This window comes from Triticum urartu, chromosome 7 (genome assembly GCF_003073215.2).
Source record: "Triticum urartu cultivar G1812 chromosome 7, Tu2.1, whole genome shotgun sequence".
NCBI classification, from domain to species: Eukaryota; Viridiplantae; Streptophyta; class Magnoliopsida; order Poales; family Poaceae; genus Triticum; species Triticum urartu.
Genome location: NC_053028.1, coordinates 615394368 through 615417022, shown reverse-complemented (window position 1 = coordinate 615417022; position 22655 = coordinate 615394368). Strand labels below are relative to the sequence as shown.

Here is a 22655-nt window from a genome sequence, read left to right as displayed (position 1 = left end):
GAATCTTGGCTAAGCTATCCTACGGAACTTCACCAGTAAAATAGTTTTCGCACACGAGTCCACTACTCACCAACACAATACTCCACCGGGGATCCTCCCTCGTCATCCTACGAGAGGGCCATCCTCGGTACTCACACTTATCTTGAGTCTTTTAGTAGTATCCATTAACTTGTCTATGAACTGTATATGCAACCAAGTAGTCCTTTACCGCGGACGCGGCTATTCGAATAGTTTTATACCCTGCAGGGGTGTACTTCGTCACACATGTTTCCACCACTTAGCGTCTGCACACGACATGTGCTCGGCAGACTTCAAGCGAAAACCGACGTGGGTATAGACCACGACCAGACTAACCTCACAAGTCTCTAGTCTAGGTTTATCGCCTATTCAGGTTCCATCCGCAAGGAAATTCGGCCGGGGTGTCCTCAATGGCCCCAAACGATGTGAACAGGGTTCCCGTGACACCAAACGGGTGACTCGGTACACCGTGCCACGGTGTATCTACCGCAACATAGGCCACCCCTAGGGTCAGCGCTACGCACGGCCGCCAACACATGTCCTACAAACACCAGAAACTAGTTGCAACTCCTGGACAGAGGCGAGAGGGGTCAGTAAGTCGAGCGGGGTCATATTTCAGGGCCCAATGTGTGGTAGTAGCTGAATCTGAAATCACGCATACAGATCTCAGTTCTTAGGGACGGCCTCAATGAAACAACCCACCATGTACTCCTACATGGCCTCTCATCGATACCTTTACCAAAACATGTTCAACGCATCCCTCACATTACCGGCATAAGCATTTCACTCTAGCCCATCTCCCAGATGAACCAGACCTGACACAACTCTAAGCATAGCAGGCATAGCAAGGTAAGAATCACATACATGGCTCAATCAACTCCTACACATGCTAGTGGGTTTCATCTAGTTACTGTGGCAATGACAGGTCATGCAGAGGATAAGGGTTCAACTACCGTAGCACACAACAGTTTGAATCGCGTTGTCTTAATGCAGTAAACAAGAGCAGAAGCGAGAACATGGGTTTGTATCAGAATGATCAATGGTTGCTTGCCTGATGGAGTGGTAGTGGGATACTGCCCTTCAGTTGGATACTCGTGGATATCCTCGGAGGCAGAACCTACCACGAAGAACACATCGTAATACAATCAACACATGACGACATGCAACAACATGATGCATGCTATGACATGGCAATATGAATGTGTCTTGGCCTAATGCAAGTTATATTAGAAAGGAATGAACTCATTTGAATCAAAGATTCAAATATTAGCTCATTAAACATGGCCTTAATAGTGCATTTCCTTATTCTGCCTAAACAGCAAGGTAACTTGTTTTGTCATGCACGAAACCATTACAGATGGATAGATTGAATTTTTCTGATAATTTTTCATATATAATTTATCTCATTTGGAGCTATGGTTGAATTTCTATGAATTTTTGAAGTTTGAACTATTTTTTGGAATTTCCTGAATAAGAATAAATCTAGAAAATCAATTACTGCATCAGCATTGCGTCAGGGTGACGTCAGCAGGTCAAAGGCGCCAGCCCAGGTCAAACCTGACTGGTGGGCCCCTTTTGTCAGCCTCTCAGCTAATTAGCAAAATTAGATTAACACTAATTAGTTGTCAGTGGGGCCTGGGCCCACATGTGAGTGACTGATTTAATTAAAATTAATTAAGACTAATCCTAATTTAGTTAGCCGACCGGCCCCACCTGTCATAGACTCAGGGGGGGTCTTCCTGGGCCCATCCAGGGGTCAAACTGGGTCAACCCGCCGGCGGCTCGACGCCGGCGAGGCCCGAGACGGCGGAGGGCTTCGGATTTGGTCCTCCGGTGACCAAATCGACGGCAGAGACGTGCTACGCGTAGCTGGGGCTCGTGCGCATCTAGTGGGGCAAGTGGGAGGAGCTGGGGTGGAGCGAGCTCGCCGGAATCGAGCTCGTGGCAGCGGCCGGAGTTCGGGCGAGGTCGGTTTCGAGGCTACGGTGCACGGGAGGAAGAATTGGTGGTGGCTACGGGTCCCTGGTGCTGCGCTGAGCACGGTGAGGCGCTCGGACGCGTGCTTGCACGGCCGTAGCCATGACGGCGACATGACCGGCGGCGAGGAGCGTTCGGGCTCGGAGGGGGCGGTGGCTATGAGGCGTAATCGAGCACGGGAACTAGGGGGAAAGGAAGAGGGGCTCACAGCGGAGTCGGAGAGGGGGTCAGCGGGCTCGGGGAGGTCCTGGCGGCGGCGAATTCGACCGGAGATGGCTCGGGTGCCCGAGGTTGAAGACGAGGGCGAAGGCGGCGATGCAGGGCCTCCGGCGATGCGTGGCTCGGTGGGGAGGACGAGGGAGTCGAGGCGGAGCTAATGGGCTCGTCGGAGGGGCGAGGGGGTGTCTGCGGTGGCAGCTACGGCGATCGGCGGCGAGGTACGCGCTCGGCCGTCGCAGGACAGAGAGAGGGAGATGAGGGGGAGAGTGAGCGAGTGCGAGAGGGAGACGTGGGGGGTCACGTGGCACTTCAGGGTGTCTCCCGGGCGTCGGCGGCGGCGGAAGCAGGAGGTGGCCGGCGTGTGGCCGCGGGCGCCGGCCACGCGCTCCGCGTCCTTCTGGCGCGAGGAGGACGACGACTGGCAGCGCCAGCAGGCTGGGCCGAGCCAGGTGGCTGGGCCAGCACAGGTAAGGCCCAGGTGGGCTTCTTCTCTCTCTTTTTATTTTGTTTCTGTTTTCTATTTAACTGCAACTGTTTAGCTTTAAATAAAATACTAAAACATTTCCAAAAATCCTGAAAATAAATGTGGCCTCTGTTTAGATTATTTCCAACAGGAAACATTTATTCCCAGAATTATTTGAGCATTAGATTATTTTATAGCATTTAAATGCCCAAATTCAAATACTTATGATTTAATTCAATGACCTTCTGTTGACCTAGAAAATTGTGCACCAATTTTGCCAGAGGTTCGGTTCTAACCTAAGACAAAGAGGGTGAACTTTTTAGAAGGGCATTTCAGGTTCATTGAAAATATTTTTAGTAAACCCTAGTTGTTTCCAGGGGGGTGTTGGGGGTTTCTGCCTTCCCCATTTCAAATTTAAGAAAAATTTAAACATGATGCACATTCTAATGCTTGAACTAGCTAGGGTGTGACACCGGATTCGGCTGTTTTTACCGGTTTAGCCTCTATCCATTTGGTGAATTTATCCACCATGACCAATAAGTATATTTTCTTGTGGGTTCCCCCTTTAAGGGGTCCGACCATGTCAAGCCCCCAGACCGCAAAGGGCCATGTAATGGGAATCGTTTGGAGGGCGGTGGGTGGCATGTGGCTTTGATTTGCAAAGAGCTGGCAACCGGTGCAGCGTTGGACCAAGTCCTGTGCATCTGCCCGGGCCGTTGGCCAATAAAATCCTGTGCGGAAGGCCTTGCTTACAAGAGCCCGGGATGCGGCGTGATGGCCGCTGAGTCCGGTGTGAATTTCTGCCAAAAGATTCCGCCCTTCCTCTTCGGAGATGCACCTTTGAAGGACTCCGGTAGCGCTTTTTTTGTACAATTCTCCCTCGTGGACCCTGTAGGCTTTGGATCGCCGCACTATGAAGCGTGCCTCATTTTGGTCCTCCGGAAGTTCCTGTCTAATTAGGTAGGCCAGGAATGGTTCTGTCCACGGGGCAATAATGGCCATTATTTCGTGGGCTGATTGTGCTATTTCGGTGGCGGAGCCTCTGATTGTGTCAGAGAGTTCGGTATCGGGTATTTTGGCCGGGTCCGGACTGTTGTTACCGGTGTCCCCTTCCCATGCTACGGATGGCTTGAAAAGCCTTTCCAGAAAAACGTTGGGAGGGACCGTGTCGCGTTTTGCGCCAATGCGGGCGAGGATATCCGCCGCCTGATTGTTTTCCCGAGCCACATGGTGAAATTCGAGCCCCTCGAACCGAGCTGACATTTGTATGACGGCATTGCGATAAGCGGCCATTTTTGGATCCTTGGCATCAAAGTCTCCATTTATTTGGGATATCGCGAGGTTTGAATCCCCGCGCACCTCTAGGCGTTGAATGCCCATGGATACTGCCATCCGGAGACCATGTAGAAGGGCCTCATATTCAGCTGCATTGTTGGAGTCCGTATACATTATCTGCAGTACTTATTGAACGGTATCTCCTTTTGGGGATGTCAAAACGACGTCAGCCCCCAGACCAGCCAACATTTTGGAGCCGTCGAAGTGCATGATCCTTGAATATGTGCCGTACTCTTTAGGGAGTTCGGCTTCCGTCCATTCAACGATGAAGTCAGCCAAAACTTGCGATTTAATAGCTCGTCGTGGCTTGTAAGTTATGTCGAATGGGAGTAGCTCAATGGCCCATTTGGCAATCCGGCCCATCGCGTCGCGGTTTTTTATAATATCGTTAAGTGGTACTTTCGAGGCTACCGTTATCGAACACTCTTGAAAGTAGTGTCGCAGCTTCCGGGATGCCATGAATACCGCGTACGCTATCTTTTGATAATGCGGGTATCGTGATTTGTATGGAGTAAGGACAGTGGACATGTAGTAAACCGGCTTTTGAAGGGGAAATTTGTGTCCGTCCACTTCTCGCTCGACGACAAGCACTGCGCTTACTACTTGATGAGTTTCCGCAGTGTATAATAGCATTGGTTCGCCAATGTTTGGCGCGGCCAGGACTGGGTTTGTTGCCAATATGGCCTTTATTTCGTTGAGTACGGCCATGGCGGCGTCTGTCCACTCGAAGTGTTCGGTGCGCCGAAGGAGGCGATAAAGGGGTAATGCCTTTTCTCCCAAGCAGGAGATAAAGCGGCTTAGAGCCGCCACGCATCCAGTTAATTTTTGTATTTGTTTGAGGTCTGTTGGGGTAGCCAACTGTGACAACGCTTGAATTTTGGTCAGATTAGCTTCAATACCTCTACTAGAGACAATGAATCCCAGGAGCTTTCCTACTGGTACGCCGAAAACACATTTTTCTGGATTGAGCTTGATGTCATATGTCCGGAGGTTGTCGAATGTGAGCCTCAAGTCGTCTACTAGAGTTTCGACATGCTTGGTTTTAACAACCACGTCATCCACATATGCCTCCACTATTTTGCCGATCTAGTTTGCCAGGCATGTCTGAATCATGCGCTGATATGTTGCACCGGCATTTTTTAGCCCGAAGGGCATTGTGTTGAAGCAGAATGGGCCGTATAGTGTGATGAATGCCGTTGCGGCTTGGTCTAGCTCTGCCATTTTGATTTGATGGTAGCCGGAGTATGCGTCGAGGAAACACAATGAATCATGTCCTGCGGTAGCATCGATGATTTGATCAATGCGGGGGAGGGGGAAGGGATCCTTTGGGCAGGCCTTGTTAAGGTCCTTAAAATCGACGCACAAGCGTCAGGATTTGTCCTTCTTTGGTACCATCACTAGGTTTGCTAGCCAGTCCGGATGTTTTATGTCTCTGATGAATCTGGCCTCCAATAGCTTGGCTAGTTCCTCTCCCATGGCTTGTCTTTTAGGTTCGGAGAAACATCGAAGAGCCTATTTGACTGGCTTGAATCCTTTTAGGATATTTAGGTTGTGTTCAGCCAGCCTGCGTGGGATTCCTGGCATGTCTGAAGGGTGCCAGGCAAAAATGTCCTAGTTCTCGTGTAGGAACTCTCGCAGTGCGGCGTCGACATCAGGGTTTAATTGTGCCCCAATGGAAGCTGTTTTTGTAGGGTCCGTTGGATGGACTTGGAATTTGACTATTTCGTCCGCCGGCTTAAAGGAGGTGGACTTGGATCTTTTATCGAGTATCACGTCGTCCCTGTTCACCGTGGAGCGCAGTGCAGTTAGTTCTTCGGCCGCTAGGGCTTTGGATAGTGCCTCAAGGGCCAGTGCAGCTGTCTTATTTTCGGCGCGGAGTGCTATGTCCGGATCACTAACAAGAGTGATGATTCCGTTGGGCCCGGGCATTTTGAGCTTCATGTACCCGTAATGGGGTATGGCTTGGAAGATTGTAAATGCCTCCCGCCCTAATAGAGCGTGGTATCCGCTACTGAACGGGGCCACTTGGAATGTAATTTCTTCTGACCTGAAATTATCCGGCGTGCCGAATACCACGTCTAGTGTGATTTTTCCAGCGCAGCGTGCTTCCCGACTGGGGATGATTCCTCTAAAGGTTGTGCTCCTTTGCTTAATGCGGCTCCAGTATATTTCCATTTTTTGAAGAGTTTCCTCATAGATGAGGTTTAATCCGCTGCCGCCGTCCATGAGTACCTTGGTGAGTCGAAAGCCGTCCACAATTGGACTGAGGACCGGTGCGGCTGGTACTCGGGCTGTTCGGAATTTAGGTTCGTCACTGGCATTGAAGGTAATAGCCGTGTCGCTCCAAGGATTTGTTTCTGCTATGTGGCAAATTTCGGACGTGCTGCGGAGTGTTCGCTTCCGAGGACATGCTGCAGGTGGCCAAAAGTGGTGAGGATCTACTCCTCCCAAAAACCACAGAGCACCACCCCGAGGACAACAATACGGTCTCAACGGTTTTTGACGCGAAGGTCTCAAAGACCATTGAGACCGTATTGTTGTCCTCGGGTGGTGCTCTGTGGTTTTTGGGAGGAGTAGATCCTCACCACTTTTGGCCACCTGCCAGAGTATCCAGCATGCTCTAAGGTTGTGCGTTGGTATCGCATCCGCTGTACTATGAATTTTGCAGGGTCCGTTGAGCCATCCCTCCAGTACGGTTCCTTGCCCCGTAGAGGGCTTTTGCTTTTTGGTAGTTAACCCAGGTGTATTGTGATAATGTACCCTTTTATTTCGGACTGGGTTTGTATTCAGGACTAGATTATCCCAAAATTTTATTTCGGTTTTCCAGGCGGTTTCCATGGCGCAGTACTTTCGTACCATGGACACAAAGTCGGCAAAGCGTGTAATTTTGCGACGACTTATGGCGTTGAGGATTCCCTTGTCCGTGCAATTATTGTAGAAGAATGAAATTGCGTCTTCCTCGCGGCAGTCCTTTATCCTGTTCTTGACCAGGAGGAATCTGGCCCAGTAATGGTGTACTGTTTCTTCGGGCTCTTGCCTAATTTGGGATAGATCGCGTATGTTTGGGTGGGTGGGTGTAATTAAATCCAAATCCTCACCCAATCTGAGGCTCAGTGGCCAAGTAGTTTCCGAACTCGAAAGTTTGGATTCTTGGATGTTTTCCGGTAAATCTAGCCCGCTGCCTGATTCTGGGTTCAGGCTTTGAGTGACATCCTCCCCTCCACGGGTATCCGGCTTGGAGGGATCGGGAATCCGGACGTAGCTAGTACTTAAGATGAATGAAGGGTTGCCGCATTGTTCTTCCACCACTACAACGTGATGGGTGACCTGGGGAGAGTTAATTTCTCTCAGATCGGGTTTAGGCCCAACCTGATCGTAATTTGTAGCGACTCCCAGGGCGGCGATGCGATCCAAGAGCTCGTTCAGGGAAGAGAGCTCCATTGGATCTAACTGCTCGGCGAGTTCCGAGTTGACATGAAGATTGCTTTTGATGACCCGAGAAGTCATCGTCGGCGCAGCGGCCGAACAGGCGGTCATAAGAAAACCACCTAGCCGGAGAGTTTGGCCGATAGACAGAGCTCCCTCAGCGATAGTGCCATCTTTAAACACGGGATGAGACATCCTTCCTGGTGGCGATGGCACAGCGGAACTCTCAATGAAAGCACCAATGTCGGTGTCAAAACCGGCGGATCTCGGGTAGGGGGTCCCGAACTGTGCGTCTAGGCCGGATGGTAACAGGAGGCAAGGGACACGAAGTTTTACCCAGGTTCGGGCCCTCTTGATTGAGGTAAAACCCTACGTCCTGCTTGATTAATATTGATGATATGGGTGTTACAAGAGTAGATCTACCACGAGATCAGAGAGGCTAAACCCTAGAAGCTAGCCTATGGTATGATTGTATGTTGTGATTGTTGTCCTACGGACTAAAACCCTTCGGTTTATATAGACGCCGGAGAGGGTTAGGGTTACACAAGGTCGGTTACAAAGGAGGAGATATCCATATATGTATTTCCTAGCTTGCCTTCCACGCCAAGTAGAGTCCCATCCGGACACGAGACGAAGTCTTCAATCTTGTATCTTCATAGTCTAACAGTCCAGCCAATGGAGATAGTTCGGCTGTCCGGAGACCCCCTAATCCAGGACTCTCTCACTCATCCTAATGACCGCAGCTCTTTTCTATGTGATGGTAGTTTAGATGATCGATATCGACTTGTAATGTGAAGACAAACTCGCTACTCGCGGTCTCGAGACTTGTAATGTTCTAACTTTGTTCAGTCTTTTGAATTCGGAGACTAATATGATGAATTGTATTCGGAGACTAATCTTCTATTGTATTCGATAAATCTGCTGTTTATATGTTGTGCTGTCTATATTATGTGCAGTAATATATTTTGTAACCTATGCAATTATCAGAAAATAAAAAATTCCTAATATTCATACTAGTGGCGCACTGTAATAAACACACTAGTGGCGCATTATCTAGAAGTGCGTCATTAGTAACCCAGAGCACAAGGTAAATATGCCCCCCTGGGAGGCATAGTAATGGTGCACTGCCAGGTGCGCCACTATTGTCTGGTATACTAATGGCGCACCAGGGGTGCGCCATTAGTACTTATTACTAGTGGCGTGATGATAGTGACGCACCTATAGTGCGCCGTTAATGGCCAAAATAGGTGCGCCACTAATTAGTCTTTTCCTAGTAGTGATGTACTTAGTACTGATTATGTCTACTGTGATACTACCTCTACTAGTAGAGTGTCTTGAAATTTTTTACAAGAGTTACATGTTAAATTTCACATGCACAAACAATATAACACAAACACAATTACTGAATAATTGAAGTCCATTTTGCAATGAAAATTGATACCAAAAAGAAAGACTAACGACATTTATCACCTGCCTCGTAGATGGTCTGGAGCAAGCATGCAATATATGTAAGCATTTATCACTTGTAGTCAACATTTAGATTATATATATATATATATATATATATATATTACAATATTATATTTCGTTGCAATTATTAATTACAAAGTTTATGCAGTTGGTCTTACACCATCGTGTAAGAACATATCATCTTTCAAAAGGCATTCCAAATCGTCCGTTGATAACAAGATGTCCACGAACAAGGTTTTTTTTGGGGCAGACATGATTGATTCGATGACTGAAATATCTCTAGGGGTACAAACATAGTCTGTCAACGTCATAAAAAAGTGAGCCAACTTAGACAATAAAATGAGCCAAATTAGTTGAATACAGAAGGCAATTTCACAAAGAAAATATTGATAATAACATCAAAGAAATACCTTGTGCGATAACATTTAAATTGGCATCCTTTTCTGATTTGTTATGAGATATCATCGCTTCGACATCATTATGTTGTAAAAAACTCGATGAATTTATTGTCCCTTTCAGCAACTTCGCATCGGAACCCTCAATGGATTCTTTTTGTGCATATCCAAAGTCCATATCCATGTCTCCTATATTCTGAAGAAACAATAATATACAAAAATATACCTTTCGTATTTGCATGTACAATATACATACCGAGGAAGGTTAGCTATATGCACCTCTTCTCGTGGTGTTTCAGTGCGGTCTGTCATCGTTACATAAGTGCACATGTCGGAACCCATCACTTTGTATCTATGATGAAATATATATGATCAAATATAAATGATATTTTCTACTGCATAATACTCCTTCCTATTTTTTAGTCTACGCATAACTCACATCACGCATACCAAGGAGACCTACTTGTAATATTTTTTGGACGAAATTTCCCCTGTGCTAGTTGAATTGCAGCGACCAGGAAAGCTGGGAAGCTATGATCACCGGAGCCAGTTATTGGCCCGTCCTCCTCGTTTCCTCTGCATGGCTGTTATTAGCCCATTCTCCTTTGCATGCGCCGCATGCGCGATCAGTAATTAATGCACAGGACGAGGTAGCATTGCATGCGGGGCTGAAGATTAGGATAGACTTGGAAGAAACCGCTGCAAATCAGGATCGCGTAGAGTATTGTGGAAAAAACAAGAAAAACTTATGCGCAGAGTAAAAGGGATAGGAGGGAGTATAATCATATATAATATCTGGAAAAAAATAAAAGTGAAACTGACACAACTATTTTCTCTATAAAAAACATAGTTGACATTATTAGGAAAAAATGTTGATTAAATAATTGTACTAACACAAAATTTGGGGAAGACAACAAACTGTAATGTTCATATATAAGTAAATAGTCATATGAAAATTATTTAAATTATTAATATAGGCCATGGAAATTGTCCAACAAAAGAAAAAAACATGCAAACAAACCTTCTTCAACCAAGTATATTTGTTTTTTCTCTTTTATTGTGATACCCTTAGTATATGAAAGGTAATTATAAAATATATTTATTTTTATGAACCATATTATATATATATATACAATTTTATTGTTTCTGTGAGGTATGTATACTTTTAATATCTATTTTTTTGTCATAAATTCCCACACATGCAAGTTTAGAATTTCTATCGTTGAGCAAAATTTTCACATAAGGCCCAAATTAGCTATCCACACGGCCCAACCGGCACCCAAACTTAGCCCCCCATAAAAATAACTATAAAAGAAATTACTTTATCCACAGTATATTTTTTTGAGGGATTACAGTATACCTGGACAAATTGGCCGGCCCGACACGGCCCGGCCCGGCCAGGATTACATGGGCCAGGCACGACACTTCCCGGCCGGGCACGCGTGCTGGCCTCCCCGACCCAGGCACGGCAAAGTTGCCTCATGGGCCGGCTCGACGGCCCACCTGGCTCGCTGGCCTCTGGGCTCACTGGCCACCCCTCGCCTTCCTCCCCCCTCCCCCTCGCTGCATCCCAACCCTAACCCCACTCACTCACCACTCTCCCCTCCACTCACTCACTTCCTCTCGCACTTTACCCTCCCCCGCCGCATCGCCGCATGCCTCGACGAGCCGGCCCGCGTGACTGCGCCCGCCGACCGCCGATCTGTCACATGTGCGGCAGATCTTGGGGCTCACTCACCGGTCCTCTCCACTCACCCGCCACCTCTCGCCCTCGCCCCTCCCCCCATCGCATCGTTGTGCGAGTCGCTGAGCCCGCAACCGCGCGACTCCGCCCGCCGACCACCGCATCAGTCCCATGCCGCGGCCGGTCTTGTGGCTCATTCACCTCTCTTCTCCACTCACTCCAACATCTCGGCCATCTCCCCTCCCCCCGCCGCATCACCGCGTGCGTCGACCGTGCGACTCCACCCACCGACCACCGTATCAGCACGGCTAGGGGCTCCGACGAGCTGTGTGCGGTGCGACCAACGAGGACGGGCGCAACGAGCTTACTGAAACGGGCGCCGGTGCTCGGTCTGGTCTCGTTCCCCTCGCATTTGCGGCGGTGTTCGTCTCCGGCGAGGTGGCAGGTGGATCCGAAGCGCGGCAGTTCAGGGGGAATCGCTGGGAGGTGGAGGAAGGATGAAAAAAAACCATGGTAGGTGGGACAAAAATTAACCATAGAACGGAGACTACCAACTGAGACATTAGGAGTAGAGATAAACTCTATAAAGGTTTGGTGTTGTGATGCAAGCGTTTGAGGCGAGAGAGATGGCTCCCCTCCCTCCCCGCTCCTCCTAGCCCCCCACCCTCCAGCCCAGCTGCCGGCGAATCCCTGCCGTCTGCCCACCCAGCACCTCCCCTTGCCATGGCGGCCCCAAGTGCTGACCCTATCGAGCCTCGGGCGACCCTCTCCGACAACCGCGTGTCCTCCGACGACCGCTGGTACGATTCGGAGAGCGAGTCCTCGGCCCGCTCGTACAGCGACGTCGCACGCACACCGCCGGCTATGCCCGCACCACTCGCTCTCCTCGCTCCCGCACGCGCCGTCGACTAGCCTCGACTGCCCGTTGCAAGCCGCATCGGCCCCCGCTCCGAGGTGCACCGTGCCCCTGGTGGCGTCCAGGTCGATGCCGACGGCTTCCAGCAGCCACGGCGCCGGAACCGTCGCCGCCGCCCCCGCCAAGGCGACGAGCCCAACACAACCCCATGCCAACGGCGCAGCCCATCCCCGGAAGAGGTCGCCGGACTCTGCTTCCGCTGCCTCGACCCTGGTCATCGTGTTCGGGACTGCACCAACGACATTCGCTGCCGCCGATGCCTGGAATCCGGCCACGACTCGCGCTCCTGCCACCCACAGCGCCGGAGAGCCATCCGGGCCGACCCTAACTGCGCTCGCCCTGCTGCTCGGGCGCGGGCGCCCCAGGTTGCGCAGCCACCTCTGCCTCCTCCCGCCGCCTCGGCCGCTGCGCCCTTGCCGCGCGCCGGAGCCGGTGAGGATTATCATGTCGCATTCTGTGGAGATGGAGGAGGCCGAGGAGGTCCTGTCCCGTGCAATGGTAGCCTCCATCACTGGCAACAGGCCGACCGTGTCCGCTGCCGAGGTGGCCGATGTGCTCCTGACCTCCCTCGAGCTCGAAGACGGCGACTTCACGGTACATGCTCACCACCCCGAGGATTTCCTGATCCTGTTCAGCTCGCGCACGACCATGCGCCGCCTCAATGGAGACCATTTCATCCGCGCCCCGCGGTTCAGCCTCTCTGTCCGGCCGTGGAGCAAGCTGGCACATGCGGGCTCTGGCCAGTTCGAGTATCGCGTCGAGCTTGAGCTTCGGGGCATCCCCGCTCAGGCCTGGCATCTATCAACTGCTGAGCACATCCTGGGGGAGAGCTGCTGGATCGAGCGGCTTCATCCCAACACGCGCTCCAGAGAGGACATGGCCACATTCCGGCTAGCAGAGCGCGCGCATGATCCGGCCAGCATCCGCCACGCCGCTGTTCTTGAGATCGTGGAGCAGATTCCAGCAAGGGTACGTTCGGAAGCGCCTACCATCAGGACCCTCACATACCCAATCTCCATCGCTCTTGCTCGGGCGGAGAGGATCGGAGCCCCTGCGCCTAGCAATCAAGGAAGCAATGGACCTCGCGCTGGTGACGGAGATGGCACCGGAGACGGCCACGACCATGCCCGAGGCAATGGCCCGGGCCGGGCGCGTCGACGCGGCCTCAAGCGCCGGCGTACGGAGGCGCCACCTGCCGGACGCGCGGACGGCATGACCGTAGACACCTTGGGCTGGCGCGCTAGGGGCCGCTCCGTGCGCGCTGATGGCCTGTCCGTCGCGCATGCATGGCCGGTGCCGCCAACCGTCACTGCGCCGCCGTCCGTACGGGTTGGGAGATGCTCCATGGGCCCATGGCCAGGTCAGCACGGTCGGCCGGATCAGCAGGGACCCTCCAACCCACGTCAATGTGCCAGAAAAGGAAAAGGGAAAGGATGGCAAAGGCAGGCTTTGGCCACGGGCCAGACTAGCCCTGCCGCAGCCGCTGATGGAGATGCCAGGAACGGGCAGGAGGGGCAGCGGGTGGCCCCCAGATCGATGCGTCCGCGCATCCCACCAACGCAGAACCCCGCCATGTGCCCAGCATGGCACTCCCATTGGCGGCAAGCACCCCAGAAGGATCAGGAGATTCAAACACCGCCCCATCCCCCGTGGAAGATTGCGTGGATCCCGCAACTAGCTCGCATGATCCGAGGGACTGTCGGGACCTGCCCGATCTGAGCGAGGTGCCAGACTCGCAGCCCGTGACGGCTAGTTGGTCGGGGCAAAGCGGCTACTCGCCAGCTGCGCCACCTGACGTGGCCACGTCTGCCCCCGTGGACCGGTCCTGCGGGACCCACGAGCGCACTACTGGGAGCGCGGATGCATGCCCCGCCACGAGCACGGTCCCCCCTGCAGAGGCAGCCAGCCCACCACCCCCGGTGATAATCATGCAAAGGCCCCAGGCCCAGCAGGCCCTGGCGAGGCCCATCTCGGAAGTGGAAGCCCGCACGCCTGCCTCCAATGGCCGAGGCCCAATCACTCCCGCTGAGGGGCGCTTCGCTTCCCCGCCGATCACCATGAGACGATCACGGGCCCGTGCCCCCGTGTCGCAATCCTTGACGCTGGGTGAATTCCTGGCGGCTGCAACCAAGCACATCGCCGCAGCCTTGCCAACGCCCGGGAGGAGGCCGCGCAGGCCTCTGAACTTCGCCCCACGCTGCGGCCGCTCTGCGGCCAATTCATCCCCGACGGCGGCGCCCCTACAGCCGAAAGACGTGCGCATGTCCAGATCTTGCACACCCTGGGGATCATTGGGACAAACCAAAAGATTTCATCCACCGAGATGCAAACCTATGAGGGCATGTTCGCAACACCCATCCCGCTCGCGGTGCTCAAGGCCATTGCTGCCCTGGTTGATCGAGAGATCCCGGAGGGTTTGACCAGCCTGCCGACCACACCGGCACGGGTCGAGGTTGCGTGTGAAACCTAGGAGTGGCGCACGGTTTCGCTCGTCGATCAAATATTCATGGATCACGGCCTCAGGATTGTAGTGTGGAATGTGAGTGGCCTTAACGCACGCGCTCGGCGCTTTGCCGCCCGCTCGCTATTGGACACCACAGCTGCCTCCATTGTATGCCTACAGGAAACAAAGATGATATTGCTCTGCTCGTCTGTTGTGCTCGACACCCTTGGCTCGGAATTTGATGATTACACATACCTCCCGGTGAATGGCATGCGAGGCGGCATTCTTCTGGCTTGGAAGAGCAGGGTTGTATCTATCACGCACCCTCTGTTCACCACGAACGCCCTCACCGCCACGGTGACCACGGCCACGGGCGTACCCTGGTGGCTTTCGGTCGTGTACGGACCCCAAGATGACGCGGACAAAATTGCGTTCCTGCAAGAGCTCCGGGACATCCGTGCGGCTTGCCCCGGACCATGGATGCAATGCGGAGACTTCAACCTCATCCTACGTGACGAGGACAAGATAAATGGCAACTTGAATAGGCGAATGATGGGCAGGTTTCGCTGCCTTGTCAATGATCTCGCCCTGAAAGAAATTTACCTCAATGGGCGCCGCTTTACATGGTCCAACGAGCAGTCCCCGCCTACCCTGGTGCACCTAGATCGCGTGCTCTGCACCTCGGACTAGGAAGACGCACACGGCGAGTGCCATCTCCGCTGCCTTGCGTCCGTCGTCTCGGATCATTGCCCGCTGCTGTTAGACTGCGCACCCATGCCCACGGCGTACAGGCGCTTCCATTTTGAGGATTTCTGGCTCAGGCTAGATGGATTTCAGGACACGGTGGCCACGGCCTGGGGCTCGGTTTACGACCCGGACCCCTTTCACCGCTTGATGTTGCGCCTTCAGGCCACAGCCCGTAGACTCACCAGCTGGAGTGCCAAGTCTACTGGCAGCATTCGGGACCGAATGGCCATTTCCCGCGAGCTCATATCACGGTTCGACAAGGCCCAGGAGGACCGCGCTCTATCACTGCCTGAAGACTGGCTGAGGAAGCACCTCAAGATCACATACCTTGGCCTTGCGTCCCTGGAGCGCACCATTGCCAGGCAGCGCGCGCGCATTGCCACGATCAAGGAGGGCGACACCAATACAGGTTTCTTCCATCGGCAATGCTCTTTTCGCCGACAGAAGAATCGAGTATACAGCCTCGCAGTGGATGGGCACATACTCACAGACCAGGACACGATGGCGCGAGCTGCTTTTGAGCATTTTGATAGGATACTGGGCTCGGCTGCAGACAGGGAGCTCACGTTAGAGTTGGACCAGCTCATCGAGCCTTGCCACCTCTCCAGCTTGGATGCACCATTCACCGTGGAGGAGGTCTGGGACGCGATCAAACGCCTCCCCGCCAGCAAGGCGCCGGGACCTGACGGGTTCACCGCCGAATTCTTGCGGGCCTGCTGGACAACTGTCCGACACGACTTCATGGATGTATTCCAGCAGCTGTTCGAGATGAGAGGCCGCGGCTTCCACAAGCTGAACCAAGCCCTGATGACCCTGCTCCCCAAGCAAGCCGATGCCCAACAGCTAAGCGACTACCGGCCGATTTGCTTGATACATCTTGTGGCCAAGCTCTTCGCCAAGGTCCTCTCGTTACGCCTCGCCCCGAGGCTGGATGTTCTAGTCAGCCGGAACCAAAACGCATTCATCCAGGGCCGGAGCCTCCATGATAACTTTATCCTGGTCAAGCAATCTCTACGGATGCTACACCAGCTAGGGGCTCCCCGGATCATGTTGAAGCTCGACTTAACGCGCGCCTTCGACACCATATCATGGCCATTTCTATTTGAGATCCTGCGACAATACGGGTTCGGAGACGGATTCATGGAGTGGCTCGCAATCCTGCTTTCGACAGCGAGCACTCGCGTCCTACTGAATGGTGAGCCAGGCCCTCCCATATGGCATCGCGCTGGCCTGAGACAAGGCGACCCCGTGCCCCCCAGCTCTTCGTGCTCGCCGTGGACACGCTTGGCAGGCTGATGCGCCGGGCTATGGAAGCCGGCATCCTGTGGCAGCTACATCCCAGGCGCCCCATCCCAGCGATATCTCTCTATGCGGATGATGTGATGCTATTCTGCCACGCCACACCGGAGGATGTTGCCGCCATCAAAGGAATCCTAACCTTATTCGGCAAGGCGAGCGGGCTGCTGGTGAACTATGCCAAGAGCTCGGCCACCACCCTGCATGGCGACCCGACGGCCGATGAGGCGACCTCCCAGCTTGGATGTCCGGTAGCGCAGCTCCCCATATCTTACCTCGGCATTCCGCTGACGACACGTCGACCCACTGCCACCCAGCTGCAGCCCCTCGTCGACTCAGTGGCTGCCAGACTCCCGACTTGGAAAGCGTGGCTCATGAACAAGGCTAGGCGGCTCGCCCTGGTCAAGTCCGTTCTGTGTGCGATTCCCGTGCACCAGCTGCTCGCGTTAGCCCCGCCTAAGAAAACATTGAAGCAGCTGGAGAAGATCCTGAGAGGTTTCCTATGGGCCGGCCGCGCCATTGCCAATGGCGGACACTGCCACGTCAATTGGCGCCATGTATGCAGACCCATCGAGTACGGCGGCCTCGGGGTCCGCGACCTTGAACGCGCTGGGTTGGCACTGCGCATACGATGGATGTGGCTTGCCCGCGTGGACCCTGACCACGCCTGGCAAGGGCTCGACATGCAATTCACTAATGAGGAGCGAGCAATGTTCTCTACATCAACCACCATGAGCATCGGCAATGGTTTGACGGCACTGTTCTGGGAGGATCGCTGGGTCAACGGGCAGTCTGTCCTTGACATCACCCCATTACTCCACCAATGCATCCCCAAGCAGCGACGAAAAGCACGGACGGTTGCCGATGGGCTAGCCAACAACACTTGGGCGCGCGATATCCAGGGGACACTGGGGCTGCATGAGATAGGCCAATACCTGCTCCTCTGGCATGCTGTGAGCCACACCACCCTTTCTAACGAGCCGGACCGCTTACTCTGGAGGTGGACGGCCAACGGCCACTACTCGGCGCAATCATGCTATGCGGCAAGTTTCCAGGGTTCTACATGATGCCCCTCATGGCAGCTGGTATGGAAAACCTGGGCACCACAAAGGGTGAAGTTCTTTCACTGGTTGGCAGCCCAAGATCGCTGCTGGACGGCCGAAAGACTCGCCAGGCGTGGGCTAGATCATCACCCCAGGTGTCTCCATTGCGACCAAGCAGTCGAAACGCTACAACACCTGCTCCTGGCCTGCCCTTTTGCACGCCAGACATGGCACACCATTCTCAACTGGCTCCAATTGCCGGCCCAGCCGCCTAATCAAGAGCCCAGCGTCATGGAGTGGTGGCGGCGCGCAAGGGAGGGAACACCACCGGCGTAGCGCAAAGCCCTCAAGTCTATCACTTTGCTCGTCCCATGGATGATATGGAAGCACCAGAATGCATGCGTCTTCGACAATGCTACACCATCCATCACAACACTAGTGGATAGGATCAAAGAGGAGGCCCGATGTTGGGCAAAGGCAGGCGCCCAGGGGCTTCGGGTTGTCCTGCCCACAACCTGGGATGTACACTGACCAATTACAAAAACATGTAACGACACACCTCCTAGGAGGCCTTCCATCTTTTCAATGAAATGAAACGCAAAGGCTTTTTGCGTTTTCTCAAAAAATAAACTCTAAAAATCAATGAAAAAAGTAGCGCGCTATAACAAAATAGGAGCGGCCTTAAAATATGCTATTAGCAAGATATATCGCACTATGGCATTCTATTAGCGAGGCAGTGTACATTGATTTATTTAGCTAGACAATTCTATAGCATGCTAATAGCAGTGCTTTTTTCAGTGAAAAATACATTACAAATATATTAGTAGTAGACTCAAGGAAGCATCAATACATTTGTCAACATGCATTCCCTTGAATGGTAGCTTAACAACCCATCACAAAATGGTAGTTACGGAAGATGTATACAAGAGGAGACGACAACATGTAGTCAATTTAAAACACAAGTATAAGAATTATACTCTGCTTTAGTGCAAGCCATTCAAAAAGCATACTTGATTCAAGTTTGGATATGAGAACACCGTGACAAAAAGCATACGTCGATGCCTCACCGTGCACCTCTCCTAGTCTCCCTTTCCTCCGTACATTTTTCGCATCCTCAATTCCTCCTAGTGTTCCTTCAAACAAGAAAATGTGAAGGTATTTTTTTCAAGGGGCATCAACACAGAACCATGACCTTCGCATCTTCTTGAAGACTATTGGCGAGTGAACCTTCATGTGGAGCCATGTTTTCCATTGACAACGTCCTCCGCCCTGGCCTATATCACAGAAGTTCTTTTCCATCAGACCTACAATGCCATATAACAAGATGATTTAAGAATGAACGTGTAAGTATTCCTAGCATGCAAAGCATAGCAAATTCGAGTGCCAGAACATAACAGTGAAGTTGTACACTTTCATGCGGAGTTGAGCTTCAATACAATGCCAGAGCTCTATCTTCAGCGAACTGGTAATATGAAAATATCAGTACCAAAAATATAATCATGAAATGGTGAGCACGAACTTAACTTTGGATGTTTAGTGCCAATTATGATGCCCAACTCAGTTGATCTTACCACGGAGAATTATATAACAAGCATTGAGCGTTAAATAGCTTGAAACCTTATACTTAAGGTCACTTGTCTATCTGATTGTAAATGACAGGATGCAATATTACATTATCATTACTTAATTGAAGAATATAATTATATTTACGATTGTTATTAAAGCAATCTTCATACACAAATTCTAGAGCATCAGATTTCTCTTTGTATAGAAGGTCCTAAAATCAGTGAGCTCTAGAAACTTCAGGCAGAAAATTATCGCGAGGGCATACAAATTGAAGTATAATTTGAAGAATCAACCCGGGAAACTACAACCAGGAACCATTTTATTTCGGCTTCAGTTCCTAATTTTTTTAATATTGACTATCTATTGTGGAAAAGAGTGATTTATAACCTCTGTGTCCATATCAGTATGTCCCAGTTTCAGTCGTCATCATTTCAGTTACAGTTTCCTCTCGTGCAAGCCCCAAATCAGTAAGCTTCATCTTCTTACGGTTTGTAGTAAGCAAAAAATTATCTGCCCACACAAAACTTTTATTAGGACATCGTAAAAGCATAAAAAGTGTGACAGAGAAGCTACAAGGTAAAGCAAGCAAAACAAAATGGTAAGACTGATAGGGAGAAAGAAACAAATCATGAGTGAACCATGAACAGGTACTAAAGCAAAGCAGATACCATGGATGTGAAATCAGGAAAATTTTAGATGATTAACTGACCAACTACTGAAAATCAAAGAAGCTGAAAAAGTGTCGTAAATAGTTAAAAGCAGATGCCTCTAACCCACTTGATTCTACAAGTAAATAAGCAACATATCTTACTGCTGAATGCAATGGTTGGTATCCAAACGGGAAAAGGGTACATCGTCTTTAACCTGTTGACACTATGACAGATTTAATCACCATTAGAAACAATCCTGATTAGAAATGCATTAGGATTTCTAATAAACCCCATGATACAGCAAATTGGTATTATGAATCAAAATGTTTAGAAATCATGTAATTCTACCGCAACAAATTTATTATGAATATTGAACATATTAAGGAGAAGTGTCTTGGCAAAAATAGAATAAAGCATTCAGGATAAGAATCTCACCTGCCAATGGAACCTAATCCAATAAATATAGGTAAAGATGAATAAAAACTTCCCATGACAGTGCTCCAAGTCATCATGATTTGCACACAGAGAGTCGGGCCCATTGCCTCCGCGTCTGCTCCCAGCTCCATCAGCGGACCACCACCATATCCCGCAGCAGCTCCAGCGGCGTCCCTTCCGATCAGGGGCGACCACATCAGCGCCCAGCACAAGCAGCACACACACGGACGTCCCTGCCACGACGTGCAACAACATCAGCCCATCGGCGGCGGTGCGGGGCCTCCACATTGGCGCGCAGCTCGAGCAGCCCATGCACAGCTCGAGCTAAATACCCATGCCTTGCCACTTGATGATAAATAAAGTATGGGTTCGTTAGTTAATATATTTAATCAAATACGCCGAGTACAACATATGTTCAGTTTTATCACATCTCATATATACATTATTGATCTCATCAAACATTTTTGAATGTTAAAATACATAAACAAAAGGTCATATCGTAACTCCTAACATACATACATGAATGTTAGCACTGTCACTGTCCTAGGGGTAAAGAATCTGCATTGTTTCATAACGAGTCTCGCCACTTTCGTTTGTTCTTGTGGTTACTCTCATAATCATAGACAATCTATTTTTGGAAAGATCGGGACGGTGTTGCAATTACGCATGTCAAGAGAAAGCTGATCAGATGCCATAAGCCCATAATCATGTGCGAAGATGAAACTTAGAACGTGCCTTGCACTACAGTAAAAAAATTTACCTCTCATATTTGCAGACCCAATGGGTAATAAGTAATCCATATGCACCCTTTCTCCGAGCCACATCATGGTCGCCCCCACGCTCGTCAGCACGCTTGCCTTCCTCACGCACACTGCTTAGTTTCGGCTTCACCACTGGCAATATTTAGTGAATACAAAAAACACTGACCTAAAATAGATAAGCTTGATTTTTCACTGCAGAGAATAATTTGGAGGTATTAGCAAAGACATGTACCCCATAATTTTGCCTGACATAATGGTGTGAGCATTAGAAACATTGAAACAAGAGTCTGTCAATTCAGTAAACTCATAAGACCAAGCAGAATGACATTTCCAGGACGCAGTTTTGTTGTTGCCTTTCCTAGTCAAACTTCCAGGACGCCACGGGCTACTGTACATATAGATATAGACATTAACCTGCACAACTCAATAGGTATACTCGACATGGCCCGCACAACTCAATATGTGTGCTCTCAAAATAGAACAGGAAAGTGAAGACATGTACATGGATTCATTCATGGAGTTGAATAGTCAAACATAGATATAACTGATCCAAAAAAGAATCAGTAGCAAACCACGACTAATGCAGATCACCAAGCTAATTATGAACCGAAACATACCAAAAACCCATCACGAGAATAGTGCATAACTTGATGGCTTCCCAATTCAATCCACTATGACCAAACTATCACTTGATTTCTGGATTCATTTAATTTGATGTTGAACAAATATGACGGCAACGGAGACTTGACGACCCAGGGCGGTGTGACGATGGGCTTCCCGAGGTCCTGCTAATGCGTTCCTACGAGAAACAATGTAGGTATATGTAAATGTAACTACCCGCCCTCAGTCCACACAGATTGGAAAAGATGCATAATATTTAAATAAATGAATTAGAAACACTACCATATTAAAAGAACAAATGATAAATGTTGTTCAACCTTTATGTGAATACCGCAATCGGAAGATGAAAACAAAAAATATTTAGAATTCTTGAGAACTAACAAAATAGCACAAAAATGCAAACCTAGAATAAGCAAACATACTTGTTGTAATGAATAAGCAAACAATTACATGGGCAACCTTAATTTGGCACATACAAATACACATATTCTGGGAGCCAGGTCATATGATTATTAGCAAGATTTTGTAAAAACACTATCTATGACTTCTGCATGACCAAGACGTCCGAACGTTTCAGTGGAGGCGGTAGTGAATAATCCTAGCAGATCTGGAAAAAAAATGCAAGGCATGGTAGAGAGGGCCAAGAGAATTACAAAATGGGGAGGCTCGTCTTGGTGGCGGGAAGTCTCCGCAAAGCCCCACAGCCTGTGACTTCTCCTGTGATGTTATGCACTGCTCTAGGCATGTCACCGCCGTTGAGCATATCAAAGATAGGGAGTTCTCCTATATGGCAGCTGTGATGATGCCCACCTGAAAGTGACATGTTGGGAGGCGATGATAAGTGTGGCGGCAAGGAATCCCTCGAAGAATGATTAGTGAACAATCAGACAACCCAACAGTCACCCAAAAAAGATACAATTCCATCTTTTAAGACGACATTTTATACTGAAAAGAGTATTTTGGCAATTTACTAAAATGCATATTGATATGCTTTTTGCGAGTATAGTTAGATGCTTTGAATGTTCTTTGACATCTGAAAGTATTTTCATTCCTATACCATACAAATCATAACATTTCATTAGGAGATTATAAATAGCAAGTTCTGCGACCACATTGGCAGACTGGATATCATACATCTAGGTACTCCCTCCGTCCCAAAATTCTTGTCTTAGATCTGTCTAGATACGGAT

General features: G+C 50.2%; 1 protein-coding gene across 5 annotated transcripts; it reads right to left on the bottom strand.

Annotated features, from left to right (window-relative positions):
* Window positions 1-18269: 18269 nt before the first annotated feature.
* LOC125521937 lies at window positions 18270-22365 on the bottom strand. Of its 5 annotated transcripts, none has more exons than XR_007289510.1 (6): window positions 22119-22365; window positions 20844-21643; window positions 20084-20428; window positions 19810-19871; window positions 19386-19508; window positions 18270-18706 (listed from the first exon to the last, which is right to left on the bottom strand). XR_007289510.1 is itself a non-coding variant. In XM_048687007.1 (3 exons), the coding sequence occupies exons 1-3, from the start codon at window positions 20393-20395 to the stop codon at window positions 18607-18609; spliced, it is 474 nt and encodes a 157-aa protein (XP_048542964.1). In that variant the 5' UTR covers window positions 20396-20825; the 3' UTR covers window positions 18270-18606. The 5 variants fall into 5 exon arrangements, 1 of the variants encoding a protein (XP_048542964.1); XR_007289509.1 differs by lacking the exon at window positions 18270-18706 and adding an exon at window positions 18713-18894; XR_007289508.1 differs by lacking the exon at window positions 18270-18706 and having other exon boundaries at window positions 18713-19508; window positions 22119-22363.
* Between the last annotated feature and the right edge of the window lie 290 nt (window positions 22366-22655).

Excerpts from the sequence above, each read along its gene's own strand:
- LOC125521937 (XM_048687007.1), bottom strand. The coding sequence starts at position 20,395 with ATGGGCTGCTCGAGCTGCGCGCCAATGTGGAGGCCCCGCACCGCCGCC. Across the intron at positions 19,872-20,083 it reads GGATTAGGTTCCATTGGCAG|TGTCAACAGGTTAAAGACGA; the intron begins GTGAGATTCTTA and ends AATCTGTCATAG. Across the intron at positions 18,707-19,809 it reads ACCAACCATTGCATTCAGCA|GCCAGGGCGGAGGACGTTGT; the intron begins GTAAGATATGTT and ends TCTGTGATATAG.